The 15956-nt window shown below is 38.7% G+C and overlaps 1 protein-coding gene across 8 annotated transcripts in view; it reads left to right on the top strand.

Annotated features, from left to right (window-relative positions):
* SPP (Insulinase (Peptidase family M16) family protein) overlaps positions 1-15956 on the top strand; it is a 64076-nt gene that overhangs the window by 14327 nt on the left and 33793 nt on the right. For all 8 annotated transcript variants that reach the window (XM_008783467.6, XM_088716271.2, XM_088716270.2 and 5 more), the window contains exons 6-12: positions 8538-8645; positions 8776-8964; positions 9046-9345; positions 11813-11914; positions 13911-14045; positions 14423-14647; positions 14781-14984. In XM_008783467.6, coding sequence (XP_008781689.3) covers positions 8538-8645; positions 8776-8964; positions 9046-9345; positions 11813-11914; positions 13911-14045; positions 14423-14647; positions 14781-14984 — 1263 coding nt within the window. The remainder of the gene's footprint in view (positions 1-8537; positions 8646-8775; positions 8965-9045; positions 9346-11812; positions 11915-13910; positions 14046-14422; positions 14648-14780; positions 14985-15956) is intronic.

Here is a 15956-nt window from a genome sequence, read left to right as displayed (position 1 = left end):
TGTTTGTTACAGCATAATTTTAGATCTGAATAAAATATTACAAAGTAATTTCATGAAAAGATGTATTAGTGCAAAATCTAAAAAATTATTTAGATTAAAAATATTTCATGGATAAATCCTAAATATTAAAAAAATCTCCAGTAGTCACATGCATTTGCACATGTATTATAACTAGTAAAAAGGGGACATATGCTTTATCTTTTGGATACAACTTTTAAAAGGTGTGTGTGCTTGGTTAACCAATTGAAAGCACCCAAAGATCATTTTTCTGTCCCATCATAAATTTTATGAGAGAACATGTAAAACAATTATTTGTTATCATCTACATGCCCTGTCATGATTAGATTCTAGTTGCATGAGAGGTAAAACCATTAGATGGATAACATATCTAGAACTCATGAAATTTTATTTGATATGAATGGATGGATAGAAGAGAAGAGCACAGCTAGAATAGGCTATAGGAATTTTGTGCATCCCTTAAGGATGTGTCACAATCCTTCCATAATTGTGTGGGTTTGCATGCTTCCCTCTTTTCCTTGCTCTCCCTTGAATTTGAAGAAAGCAAAAGTTTTGGCCATTTAGAGAGGGCGTCGATGTCTCCTTTGAGTTGGAATACATTATGTGCCCAACTAGCACATGCATACAGACTTTTAAAGGATGTAATTGTAGGGGGACTTACGGTATTTAGCCTTGTGGGAGACTCCCTGAAGTCCCTAGCCGAGTGTCACACACCAATTATTCAGATCTAATAATGGAACAATGGTTAATTATATGTAGGTGTCCTCCATTCATGATTCCTTATGGTTTAGTTACTGTAGTCCTTCAAAGACCTTACCTGCAAATTTACCTAAGAACGACCATTAATATAACTGTTCAACATCTCAACCTCCATTAGGAATTATATCTTTGTATTAATCTATTAGATAGGCACTCGAGTATGCGAACATTAAAAGCAAAAGAAGGTGAGGAAAGAGTGCTGTTTGTAAGGGTCTAATCTCTTCATATTTAACATTTTTCTATGTGGATTATCTAAAGCTGACTTCTTACTATGCCATCTTGGATTTACAAGTGGAGGCTAGCTTGGGAGCAAGCACAAAGTATCTCTCGGGGTTTTTCCATTCCAATTGGGGTAGCTAAGTTATAAATTTTCTTGATAAAGGTGTATATTTATTGGCCTTCTTATTGAACAAGATGATACAATGGAGTCTGAAGGGATCGAGTGTAATACGATGCTGGAATGGATTGGACTTGGAACAAATTATTTTATCTGCACCTGTTTCATAGTTTCTCCTTGACTCTATTTTCAGCTCCCTTCAGTGTTTTGACCATGTGAGTCAAACCTATCAATTTGGTCACTGCAAGTTGACCTCCATCTCCTCTGATCAAATGATTCTAACTGTAGAAATGTTCGAGATGCCAAGCCTGAAGACTTGACAATTTGTTTTTTCCATTGGAGCTTGGAAAGTTAAATTCGTACTCCCTTCTTATCAAATTTGAAATGTCTAAGGTGGTTGAACTAGTTGAGTGCATAAATATGTTGGCTAATAAAGCTTTCCAATCATCTAGATTTTGATAATTAAAGGAGGAGATTGTAAGTTGCAGGAGGGGAATAAGGTGTTATCAAATAAGAAGTCTTCGAGTGAAATCATGGCTTTAGCTGTCTTTTGCTAGGTCTGTCCTTTTATTGATCTTCATATTGTGCAGAAAGAATGACTTTTGAGCATGATGGTTAATCATTTGGTGACATTCCAATTATAGCGAGTTAAGATATCATGGTTTGAAGTTGCTTGAACCAATTATGAATTTCTTCTTTAATTTAGTCTTGAAAATATTCATCTTGCGTTGCTTCCAGTGGAGCTATACAATCTTCATGCTTTTAGTGAAGCCTCTTGTTATGTTGAAGTTGTTTATCACACTCATTTCTGTTTTGTGCTGCTCCCATGATTTGATAGTTAGGATTTCCTTTACTTGGCATAGATAATAGAGAAAAAAGAAGGATGAGAGATTTGACTCTCATTATGGCTGCAATTGATGCAATAACTACTTAAATAAGCACATGATAAGACAAAGTTTAACTCCATCGACATACTTAATTACTTGCTATTGTGCATTGACTATCGAAAGAGTCCTAGTTGTTTTGATAACAACTTCGCTTATCACCGAACAGAAAATGTCAAAACAATTTTAATCGCAAAAGAGAATCATGCTCAGCAGAGGGATCGGAACCACATTCGTGGGCCGACAATTTTTCTGGATAGGTCGAACTATTTAATGGATCAAAAACAAGTAATAAAAACTCAACCACTAGGTAGATAAATTGTAGTGACTCGAGACCTCACCGAAAAGGCTAGCTGGAAGGTATTGGCTTTCTTTGCCCTTTGTAAGTACCCAAGATCTCCTCAGTGCATAACTGATATGGGACTAAACACATTGGATAGAACGTGGGTACTTATACTGAGCTAAGGAACCCAAATAACACTTTCTAGCTGGTCTTTTTCGATGAGATCCTGGGTCCTTTCAAATGATATTAGAGCAAACCCGATCCATGGCTAATGTGGATTAAGAAACACTACAACTTGGGTCCTTTTGGGCTGACCATGGGCCTATCATTGTGTTTATATTTGTGTTTAGACCCAGTTTACCATTGAACTTGCTTGGATCTTTGGCCTGGTGAGGATGCTTGGGCTTAAACAGAGGAGTGTGCGAGGACTTCTTCAGGTATATGCTTAAGTCCACATTGGTTGTGCACTGTGGACATCTTGAGTACTTATACAGGACCAAGAAATCCAAATAACACCTTCTAGTTAGCTTTTTTGGGTGAGATTCTGTATTGTTATAAATAGAGTTGGGCGGCCCGGCACGAAGCGGGCCGTGCCACCGTGCCTGGCACGGCCCATTTGAGAGGGCCGTGCTGGGTCACAGGGGACTGGCCCGCGGGCCGAGCCCGGCACGGCCCGCTTCGGGCCTGGGCCGGCACGACCCGTTCTAGGCCCGCGGGCCAAGCACGGCACGGCCCGCGGGCCTGGCACGGTCCGGGCCTGGGCCCGGCCCGGCCCGATAAAAATTAATGCTTCATAAATTTCCTAAAAAAATTAATAAATATTGAAAACTAAGGATTTATGAATATAAAGCCACCTTAATGGTGGGGGGTTTGGCATAGACCCCTACCAGTTTATTAATTTAAATCAAAATGGTACATGAAGGGAGGTTTGGACCTTGGTCTGACCTCTAGAATACAATAAGAAACTAAGAAAGGGCCGAGGTTTGGACCTTGGTCTGACCTCCAGAATACAATAAAAATGTACAATTATAAAAAATTAAGAAATCTTACTAATCATCAGTGATTCAGTGAATCAGTATTCACTCTTCAGTCTTCAGTCTTCAGTCTTCAGTCTTCAGTCTTCAGTAGTGTTTGTATCATCATCATCAGAGGATGTTGTATTATGTCCACCTTTATCTTGAAGTCTTGCCTCACAATCCAACCAATCCTTGAAGCAGAGAAGCATCTCCACCGTTTCGCCCGTCATCCTTCTCTTTTCGTCAAGAACACGCCGACCTGCACTAAAAGCGGATTCCGATGCTACCGTGGACATCGGCACAGCTAAAATATCGTGTGCAATTGCAGACATAACAGGATATTGATTTCTAACACTCTTCCACCAAGATAATACATCTAGATTCTCTATTTGATTTTCATCATATGCAGACTGAAGATCATTTCGTAAATAAAATTCTAGTTCACTACTTAAAGATGAAGAAGATGAAGAGGAACTTGAAGCATGTGTGTGTCTTCTCTGTGCAATGAATGAAAAAATAGATGACGAACGAGAACTACTAGAAGAAGAAATAGAGGTTTGTATTTGTGTTCTAGATCCACGAATTTTTTCATCATATATAGCATAAATATTATAAAGAAGTTGTTTTACCTCATCTTTAGCAGATTCAGAATCTTGATTCATATTTTCAGAATATGCATCAAGTAAAATTAGCACGCCATTTAATTTAACTCTAGGATCAAATACAGCAGCTAAGTTATGCATAGGACATATCTTGGCCCAATACTCATTCCATTTAGATTCCATTAGGTCAATAATAGGCATTAAAACATCATCATATCTATGTTCTGCAAATTTTTGACTAATTATATATGCTTGTTGTAAAAATGAACATGAAGTAGGGTAATAAATACCAGAAAGAACATTGGTAGCATTATAAAAACTAAGCAAAAAATCTTCCAAAATTTTTCCTTTATTTCAATCAGTTTCAGACAATGTAAAGCCTAATCCACGATCATTAATATATGCACTTAATAAGTTTTTATATGGGTATGCATCATGTATCATGCTATATGTGGAGTTCCAACGAGTAATTACATCAAGTTTAAATTTTTTAAAACGTTTACCATGATTTATGCATAATTCCTTAAATTCTTGAAGTCTTGATCTTGAAGCATGAATAAAAGAAACTGCATTTCTAATTTTTGAAATCACATCTTGAATCATGCCCATGCCAGCTTGAACAGAAAGATTTAAGATATGACATGCACATCTAATATGCAGTAAATTTCCATCTAATATGAGATGCAATGAGTCTTTTAATAATGCAACAGCAGAATTATTATTAGATGCATTATCAAAAGTAATAGACATAATTTTATCATTAATATTATATGAACATGCAGTTTGATAAATAATATTTGAAATTTGTTGCCCAGAATGTGGAAAATCAAAAGCACGAAAAGCAAGAATACGTTTATTTAATTGCCAATCATTATCAATATAATGAACAGTAATGGCAATAAAACAATTACTACCTACAGATGCTGACCAAATATCAGAAGTTAATGAAATTTTTACATTTAAAGTAGAAAGTGTTTCAATTAAATTTTGTTTCATTGCTAAAAAGTTGGTCATAGCTACTCTTCTAAATGTACGCCTACTAGTTCTTTTGTAAGCAGGTTGTAGGTTTAATTGAACATATTCTTCAAAATTAAAAGATTCACATAAACTAAAAGGTAATTCATCCTTAACTATCCATTTTACAAGTGCTTTTCTTTGATTTTCATGATTATATGCAAAATTACCTACAAGTAATCCCCCTTGTATATTAAGGGTACTTTGAGTTTGAGCATGAAAATCATGCATCCTATGACTCTCTTGATGTCTTTTTAAATGCCCTGTTCCCCCACTACTACTACAACTATAAAGTTTGGCACATTTTTTACATCTAGCTTTCCAGACTCCATCAACCATAACTCTATCAAATTCATTCCATACAGCACTAGTCCTCTTACGAGAAGAGGTTTGATCTTCACTCGGTTCACCAGTTCTAGATGAACTAGGAACATGGGGTTGGGGATTAGTTTCTTCTCCCTCAGAAACAGGAATGCCAAACTGACTTTCCTCAAAAGATGACATATCTATGATTAATTCAAAAAATAAAAACTAACCGCAAGGAGGAATTGAGTAGAGGGTCGGAGGGCAGAGGCAGAGCCGAGATTCCGAGCTTCCTCTTGTGCTCTCAACAGAAGCGACCTTCTCTTCTCAACAGGAACCTCCTCTTGTGTAGCACTTGAACAAACTAAAAATTAAATTGTTAGAAGAGCACTTTAGAAGAGAGAAATAATAGCAGTAGAGAAGGAGAGAATGAGAGGTTTGGTGTGGTGAGAATGAGGGAGGAATGGGCTATTTATAGAAGCCCAAAATTTTTTTTCCCAAAATACCCCTCAATTCAGCCGTTATTGGACTGTTGGGAGGGGTAAAATGGACTTTTTCCCGAAAATAGCCGTTGGAAACGGCTATTTTCCTCCCCCCTCTCCAGACGGGCCGTGCCGGCACGGCCCGTCTGGAGCCGTTGCGGGCCGTGCCAGGCACGGCCCGTTTGAAGCCGTTGCGGGCTGTGCCTGGCATGGCCCGTTTGCGCTCGTTACGGGCCGTGCCTGGCACGGCCCGTGGCGTGCCGTGCCCGGCCCGGCCCGCCAATAGACGGGCCTGGGGCCGGGCCGGGCTGGCGTTCCGTGCTGGACGGGCCGTGCCAGGCACGGCCCGCTTCATAAGCGGGCCGGGCCAGGCACGGCCCGTTTAGTCCTTTGGCCCGGTGGGCCTGGGCCGGGCCGGCCCGGCACGGCCCGTTGCCCAACACTAGTTATAAATGATATCAAAGTGGACATACTTATACAGAATTAAGAAATCCAAATAACACCTTCTAACTGGCTCTTTTGGGTAAGGTCCTATATTGTTATAAATGATATCAAAGTGGACCCAGCTCATGACCCATGTGTGACTAGGAAACATTGCAACATGGATCCTTTTGGGGTTGACCATAGGCTGATCGTGGTTAGGGGTGCAAATGGGTCGGGTCGGGTCCTGGATGGTCCTGGATGATCCCGATCCGACCCGATTTTTTGTTCGGGTCCTAATTTTGGACCCAGACCCGACCCGGTTGAAGATCGGGTCGAGTCGGGTCCAATTCGAGTCCGGATCGGGTCCGGGTCCGAGTCGGGTCGGGTCCGGGTCCGAGTTGGGTCGGGTCCGAATCGGGTCCATTTTTTTGTGCTTTTGGGAAAGGATTTGGGCAAATCTAATTTGGTCATATCGTAATTATGAGGTGCTGGGTGACCCATGACTTGAAAGACTTGCAATTGACCTCCAGTCAGAACAGACGACCCATGACTTTAACTAAGTCGGTCTGCAAGCCAAATTTCATATCACACCCTATGTGACTGATTGGACGGAACTTGGTGTCTCCCAGCTCCCCTCTCACGAGGACAAAAAAAATCCCAGACCTCCTTCCAAAATCCAATTCCATTGCAGAAAACTAGCACATGGCCCATATTCAGTTCAATGTTCCCTCACTTCCTCCCTGCAAAAGTTAAAAAAAACAGAAACCAAAAAATAGAAGGAAAACAAAAAAAGCCAGCTACCGAGACACCAGAGGTATCAACAGTGTAATAGATTGAGAGAGAATCCTGACGGACTACACGACCCACAAAAAAAAAAACTCTCTTTTGCTTTTCTCCCTCCCCCCTCTCTCTCTCTCTCTTCGGGTCCATTCGGGTCGGGTCGGGTCCGCTCGGTAAATCCAGATCCGACCCAGAAAATGATTCGGGTCCAATTTTAGGACCCGACCCGGACCCGCGGGTCCTAAAATTCGGGTCGGGTCGGGTCTACATGGGTCGGGCCAGGTCGGGTCTCGGGTCGACCCGACCCATTTGCAGCCTTAATCGTGGTGCTTGTGATTGGATTTGATTGAATTTGGACCCTTAGCATCACAAGGATACCAAGGCTGAAATAAGGGAGTATGTGAGAACCTGTGTAGGCATGTGTTTAGTTCCACAATAGTTATACACTGGGTAGATCTTGGATGCTTATACAGGACTAAGGAACCTAATAAATATCTTCTTGCTAGTCGTTTTGGATGAGGTCTTGGGTCGTTACGAAATATGGGCTGTTTGACTTGATTTTAATTTTAAGAGCTTGAAGCAAGCTTATAGAGTACCACAAATAGGATGCTTTGGAATGGGCTGCTCAAGTCTGGTTTTAAATCATTTCAGACTTCCCACTATGCTTCTTCAACATAGGGTTGATGAGTTGTTTGTGTGCTAATGCAACACTTATCTAGGGTATCAGTGTATTCATGAGTTGAGGTTGTGCAGCTGAAATAGTAGAGAATTTTGGTGGTTACTGCGGATAAAGTCCATTTGCGCTGAAGATTGAATCCAATGTTGCACTTGGGTAGAGTTTTTTGAGAATGCTGAGAGAACCAAACTTTCAAAAACCATACCCCCATAAAGATCAACATGATCTCTATACATTTGACATACAATTGAAACTTTCCTTGAAATTGCCTATTTGCATCTTTGACAATAATAGCAGATGACTCAGCTTTCATGTCTATCCTCTTGTATATAAATAAAAAATGTCCAATATATGATTCCTTGACTTGCACCAGTTTAGCTAATTGAGATCAACTAAACTTTGATGTTAATACATGGAACTGTTTAGAACCGAATTACAAAAAGTTAACTTCTCTGATAAATGACGGATGACGTAATGGAGTATAACTTTTTGCTATCTTTTAACTTTTCTGTTCAAAAGCATTTGAATATATGAGTTTGATGCCATACATTATGAATCCATGCTCATATCCAGTTTCCTTGAAAATTATGTTTTTTAGACAGTTTGTTTAATTTCTTAGATGAGCTTGGATTGAGGTAATTGCTGCCTCTTTGTTTATCCCTGTTTTTTTTTGGAAAGCAACAGAAATGAATTATATTTGTAGCTTTGCAACATCAAATAACTTATTTTGCCAGGCATACTTCTAGTTTTTGCTTGGTCTAGAAAAATGACATTAGTGTTGCAACTGATGATTACATAGGATTAATCAAATTTTGTTTTATCCATATAATGCCTCAAGGTAATCGTCCTGAAGTTGTTTAGCTTGTCTTTGTTTGTTTCTAGTTCACCTATATTGTCACTTGCCATTTCGGATACTCTTTTGTGCTTGCATGATTTATTGAATTTTGCTAATGGATTCAGATAGCATTCCACCCTAAGTTTCTTCCATCTCGTGTTGAAAAAGAGAGACGGGCTATCCTTTCAGAACTACAGATGATGAACACCATAGAGTATCGTGTTGATTGCCAGGTAAGATCAGTAGGTTATGCTTGCATTTGCTAAATACAACAAGAAATGTGTGGAGATTCTAGAGGATATGCTGAATGATGTGATATTTCAGTAATCTTGTATTGACAGTCCAATTTTCCTTTTCAATCAGTTGTTACAACATTTGCACTCAGAAAATAAACTGGGCAAAAGATTCCCAATTGGACTAGAAGAGCAGATTCAGAAGTGGGATGCAGATAAAATCAGGAAATTTCATGAGCGCTGGTATTTTCCTGCAAATGCTACTTTATACTTGGTTGGGGATATCGATAACATTCCCAAGATGGTGTACCAAATCGAAGTATGTCTATTGTGCAAATTTTATGCATGATTATCAAAAAATCTTATCTGCAGATGTACTGACACTCAAAGTATCATGTAGGCTGTATTTGGACGAACACATGCAGAAAATGAAACGTCAACTGTCCATACTCCAAGTGCTTTTGGCGCAATGGCAAACTTTCTTGTTCCAAAGCTGCCAGGTGGGCTGGCTGGAAGTCTGTCTAATGAAAGATCATCTATTTCATTAGATCAACTAAAGCCTGCAAAGAAGGAAAGGCAGGCAGTTAGACCGCCTGTCGAACATAAATGGTCTCTCCCTGGACTGGGTCACGATGACAAGCCTCCTGAAATCTTCCAGCATGAGTTGATTCAAAATTTCTCTATCAACATGTTTTGCAAGGTACCACATATATCTACCTCTATTGATGTTTATATGAAGGTTCTAATCTCATGGTATGGCTCCATACCTCTTGTTGGCTGGCACAGTATGTACTTCAGTACATACCATACTGAGACCTGGTCCTGACCGGTATCAAAACAGAAAAAAAAGGGTATAAAAACACATTTAAGCTCGGTACTGGAATGTACAAGGTTAATTCAGGGTGGTTGACCCATGCTTCAGTTCTGAGTTGGTGATGAGGACTGGTTCCTGGCCTGTTTGGTCCAGTTTGCCCAGTCTTTCAAATCCTTGGTATATAAATGTTTACTGCTACTGCAACTTTTATAACTTAATGAATTGCCTCTTTCTTTTGTAACCCTAATGCATTGAATCTAGGGTCCATTTTGTTAGTGTAAAAATTTTGGTTCTTGCCTAATGAACTTTTGTGCATGTGTAGTTCATAGCCTAAATTGATGGCAATGACAAATAGTGATTGTTGTTGGGTTTCTTTTTCCTTGAATTCTGTTGAGAATTTGAGATGAATCCTTATGAGAATCATGAGTTATGGCTTCTTAAACCTTGCTTACTAAACCCAATATGGCATCTCAGTCCTTGTATTTCAGTACAACCAATGTTTTAACTTTTGTATGCCTTCAAATAACCCTGATGGATGTTCAAAGTGACCCTAATTATTCTCAAAAAAGTCTCAAGTAATTTCCTACAAGCAAAAAAGATGCAGATATCAGGCATAAAATCCAACATACTGGATTTGTGGCTGATTCTGGATATCATATAGCTATGGCATAGACTGGCATTTCCCTCTGTGTTTGGATCCCAAATTTTTGTTGGTGTAGGTTTGTTGGAAGTCTTACAATTCCTGTAAAGTTGACCCTTTGAGCTTTGTGATCTTTGAATTACTAATTTTAGGAGTCAAGTTTTCATGTGTCATCATGGTTCTGCTCCATCAAAACTTGTTTCTTCTCCACATTTATTTCAATCTACTTTTCTCTGTTATAATGATGTTATGTGCCTGCAGGTCTCCTTATTGCTTGATCATCTCAGCTATACAACGTTGGGGACCTTACTACTGTTCCAGAATGGTTTTAGTGGGAGTCTAAAAGTTGATTGAAGAATATGAATATCAAGTCCATCTTTAAATTAACTGATATTGATATGGTTCAAGTTTAAGTCGAGAAACTTGCCTACAATGATGAGCCAGTATTTAAGATAGTTGATCATACTAATTGTTATGAAGCTCCATTTTATTATACAGGTCCATTACCTTAGAAGGAGTTCAAATTAGGTCTAGGTGAAAGTGAAGCCTTTTCAAGGTCTAGGCTCTAGAGTATCAAATATCTTACTCAAGATCGGGCACTGTACTGGTTCTGCGGCCGGACGACTCGGTACGACTGTGCTGGGCCTGTACCGAGAGAGATTATTGGTACCGTGGGAAAGAGAAAAAAAGAGAGAGAGAAGGGGGAGAGAGGCTGGCAGATGCCATCGGAGGGCCGTGGGGGGTCGGCGGTGGCCGCAACAGGCGAGGCTGCGGCCGGTTTTTTTGTTTCGAACGAAACAGGAGTCTGACCGCGGCTAAATTTTTTTGAGATTTTTAAGTAAAGTCGGCTTTCGCCGCCCCCCTGCGGCCCTCCCCCGGCGTCTGCCACCTCTCCCTCTCCTTCCCTCCCCCACTCGCTCTCTCTTTCCTTCTCCGGCTCTGGCAACTGGTCTTGTTTCTGTTGTTGGAACCATACCGGTGAGCCATCGATATGGCTCGAGTTGGACGGAACCGCCCGGTTTGGGACGGTTCCGCCGATCATGAATTCTTACTCTTATTGGTTAGAGCTAGGTACAAAGCTTGTTCTGTACTGTATCACGACATGACATGCATTTATTCAGTAGGTTATGTAACTTTTTGTTAATGGATACTCATATGCCATGATGCTACATCTTTTTTGATTTTTTTTCTTATTTTGATGATTTTGGCTTGCTTTATATTGATAAATAGAAATGCAAACTCCTAAAAGCATGTCCAGTTTCTAAGCATACAGATACTGCAAACTCTCTAATGTATGGGCTCTTTTATTTTTGGGGAACACCACAGGAGACAGACATGCTACACCATATTTACAACTCTAAAACACATACTACTACCAAGATAGCGTTGTTAAGAAAAGCAAATCTTTTGGCAATGCAGTTTCTGAAAACATCTTGTGTCTTGCAAAATTGAACATATCATTTTTAATGTTATATTATGGTCTATCACTGAATGCACTGTGGGGAGGAGTCGTTTTGACTGATACTAGATCATAGATGTTCCTGAGTAATGGAGGGTTAGTATTGTTCAAATGAAGCCTGCATGATATGGCTTGACCAGTGCATACTGTATGATTGGTACTGATGATCGGGAACTTGTCTTATTCTTGCGAAATTAAGAATTAATATAGTAGAGATTCATGAACTTATGATTCATCCTTTATTTTCCTTTCAGATTCCTGTCGATCAAGTTCAAACATACAGGGACTTGCGCAACGTCTTGATGAAGAGAATATTTTTATCAGCTTTGCATTTCCGGATCAATACAAGATACAAGGTGATTACTGTTTATGGGGGATGGCTTTATGACTTGGTCACAGGCCAAAATTATTCCTATTAATATGATTATCTTTTCATATTTTTCTTTATTTTTATAATAAATTTAATATTTTCCAATCAAAATTATGAGCCTATTCACATTCATTTAGTGGGATGGGAAGATTCTGTTAATAATTCTACATAAATGTGTGGGTCCATTATCTTTATTTGCTAATTATGTATTTGGAGTCCCTGGTGACCTAGTTACAGAAATTATTTTGTCCTAAATTATGCCAGTCTGCTTGAATATCAATAATTGGATGCTTCTAGTTTTGGCATGCTTCCTGAGTTTGTCTTTAAATTATTACACTGGGCATGAGTGGTGACTGCCTTTTTTTATAATGTTTTAAGAAAAGTAATCTTGATAACAGAATATTAGCTCTTGATTACAACCAGAGTAAAACCAGACTGAAATAAGAAGGTAATTTGTATATTATATGATTGTGATCCCTTGGCCCAGTGGAATGTTTATTTAAATAATCAGTTACAAACGTCCATACTCCATACATTTGCCCACTTGGGTTTTACATTGTTATATAGTACTGTACTTGTTACAAACTGCTATGAAATATTGTTGGTAATTTGAACAGTTGTCTTAGATAGTGCTTTCTACCATGTATGTTGAATATTCAGTTACCAACAATCGGCATTGCGTGAAGGTAACTATATTTGAATGAACCATCATTAAGCACCTTTTTGTTTGCAGATAATAATAAATGCCCTTAATGTGACATTAGTGGACATTTCCATTTGATAGTGGGTTAGAGAACAAGGGTTATCCCATCCTTGACAACTGCTTCCAACTGTCCGGACTGGAAGTCCAACATGACCCTCATGCTTCTGGCATGCTGAGAAGAAAGCGTACAGAATTGAAATCCTCAGATACCACCACAAGGGTTCAAGCCTAACCCTCAAGAATAGAGAAAGGAAGTAATCTTTGACCAGCTCATCCATGTGCTGTATGCTACATTAATAGCCAACTGCCAGAAAATGGAAATAATGAATTAAGGAAAATGGGATCGCTGCAAACCATTTTTCTGACAGAACCTCATATAAAATAATGGGGAAAACTTACCCAGTAGACTGGAGGTTGAGCATGTACTTTTAGTCAAAGTTATTTAGTGCCATCTGTCAGTTTCATGCCGGGTAAGCACTGGCATACATGGGCACACATTGACAGACATGCACCGGCACTCAACCCTTCACGTGCCATTCCAGCACTAGCTCAGCACGTGCAGATCCATGCTGATCAGTACTGCCAGCACTATAGTCCTTGCTTTTAGGGGTATATTTGGTTGAAGTTCGACTATCAAAGGGGAGATATCTCTAATTATTACCTGAGATGCTTCAGTAATACAGCTTTGTTTCTTCCATGCTCCATGAGGTCAATTGATTCCTTGAGGTTCTTCAATACTGCACCTTTTCCTCCACCCATCCAAAAACAGGCAACAACTCACCACCATTTTCTAAGAAGTAGATACAACCTTTTCAGTGGGTAGATTGCTTCTGAACCTGGATTAACATTGTCCTTTTGAGCTGTGGTAGATGATGTAGTTCTCCTAAGTTCTAACAAGAATTATCAAAAGATGGTGATTCTCAGGATAACTTGATGCTCACTTATCTTTAATTAGTGTTGTAGAAGGTGGGTGTTAAAATGTTAATTTTTGAAATTTACTCCTTTTGAAATGCTTACTGCTCATATGAAGCTCCATAATTCTTATTTGATACATAGGCTGGATATCACTTCAATGGTGATTTTTGCAAGTACTCTACCATTATCAGTGGTCAACTTGGAGGGGAAAAACCGTCTTGTTATTCAGACTCATCAATGTTCAAATTCATATTTTAGTTTTTTGTTGCTTAAGCTGATAATATTACTATATAATTTTTTTGGGCTGAAATTTGCAGTTAATCTATATCTGTTTTTTCCCTTTTCTTATGTTTGTATTTTGCAGAGCTCAAATCCTCCTTTTACGTCTATTGAGCTGGACCATAGTGATTCGGGAAGAGAAGGATGCACTGTTACCACTCTTACAGTAACAGCAGAACCAAAGAACTGGCAGAGTGCTGTTAAGATTGCAGTTCATGAGGTCTGTACCTTGGGATTTCTATTGAAAGAGTATATACACATTTCAGTTGGCCAGAAAAATTATTTTGGATCATAATGCTGGCATACTCTTAAATTCTTTTGCGAAAAATTCTACTAGCATCATGTAAGATATTAGTCTCATGTTTTTTCTTTTGCTGCATGTGTTGGAGGTTGTATGTTGTCTCCTGAACTGCTATCTTACTCTAAAATTTGAATGAGGGCTGTAGTATCTGGTGGACATTTTTCACTTTCAAGATTTTGGAACCGCACATTTAGAAATGCTCATGCATAAATGAAATACTTTGGAGCTCAAATTAGTTTGTCATTATATGAAGTGTTCCTTCTTGGTTCTGACTTCTGAGTATGTTTTGGATGCAGGTCCGAAGACTTAAAGAGTTTGGTGTAACAAAGGGAGAATTAACTCGCTACATGGATGCACTTATAAAAGATAGTGAACAATTGGCTGCAATGATTGATAGTGTCCCATCAGTTGATAACTTAGATTTTATCATGGAAAGTGATGCTCTGGGTCATACTGTTATGGATCAAAGACAGGGACATGAAAGTTTGGTAGCAGTTGCTGAAACGGTTACACTTGAAGAAGTAAATTTTGTCCACCATGCTCAGCTTCATATATGTTATTTAGCTTTACTGTGCTAGAATTTCTTTGGTGATTATTATTATCAGTGTTTTTAATTGTACCAGTTTTATGATATGTTGAGAAATTATGTTGCAGGTTAATGCAGCTGGTGCAAAGGTGTTGGAATTCATTTCTGACTTCGGAAAGCCTACTGCACCACTTCCTGCTGCTATTGTTGCCTGCGTTCCAAAGAAAGTGCATATGGATGGAGTGGGAGAAACTGAGTTTAAGATCTATCCACACGAGATCACTAATGCTATGAAAGCAGGTTTAGAGGAACCCATACATGCTGAGCCAGAGGTATGTTATTTGATGAATTTTATGTACATTTCTCATATGATTTTGATGTTTACTCTGTTTCATCTTACCTTTGGCTTTTTGGGATTCTATATGTTACTTATCTCTGTTCTGGCCATCATCCTTGTATTTAAGCATGCCATCATGTTTGTCAGTCAAGGGGTTGTTTTTATTAAATAATACCCTATCATCTGTAAACAAAGTTATAGGATTCTCTATGTGAACTGTAAACAGCGTATGTGGTCTTTGAAGTAGGATCTTTGTTCGAAACAGGACTCCTGCACAATCTATCCTTATCGCATCTGAATCCTTTCCTCAAATAACAACTAGCAAGACAAATTCTATAGTTGGATGTGGCTAGTCCTATCACCAATACAATTCTAGTTCTGGAAAACGTAACAGAAAAAAATAAAAAAAAATAATGAATAAACTAGTTAAATCCATTAAAATAACTGGATTGAGTACAAAAATAAATAAAGGTTCTTAGTGAAAAAAGGAGGATTTGGAAAAGAAAAAAGTCCCACTTTTTTGTAGACAAACTAATAGGATTCTCTATGTAACGTAAACAGCATGTCATTTTTAAAGTAGGATCTTTGTTGAAAGCAAGACTCCTGCACAATCTATTCTTATCACATCATGAGTCCTTTCCTCAAATAATAACCAGCAACACCTATTCTAGTTGGTTGGGGTGTAGCTAGTTATATTACTACGAGGATTCTGGTTCAGGGAAAAGATAACAGAAAAGGAAGAACAAAAAAAAAACAATGAACAAACCAGTTAAATCCTTTAAAAATATTTTAGCTGAATAAGATTCTTAGCAGCAACATAGTAGAAGGATTTGGGAAAAGTTCTATTTTTGCTTTCGTCTTTCTCTTCAATCAGACTGTCTAGTTATTCATAATCACCATTGGAGAGCTGCAAATGCTGAGGGCTGTTTCCAACAATATCCCGAATTCAGTCAATAATTATGTCCTC

The sequence above is a fragment of the Phoenix dactylifera genome, chromosome 2, assembly GCF_051530095.1.
Source record: "Phoenix dactylifera cultivar Ajwa chromosome 2, Ajwa_hap1_PhDact_Kaust_v1.1, whole genome shotgun sequence".
In the NCBI taxonomy this organism is placed as follows: domain Eukaryota; kingdom Viridiplantae; phylum Streptophyta; class Magnoliopsida; order Arecales; family Arecaceae; genus Phoenix; species Phoenix dactylifera.
The sequence above is the reverse complement of the archived record's forward strand: the minus strand, read 5'-3'. Positions and strand labels throughout refer to the sequence as shown.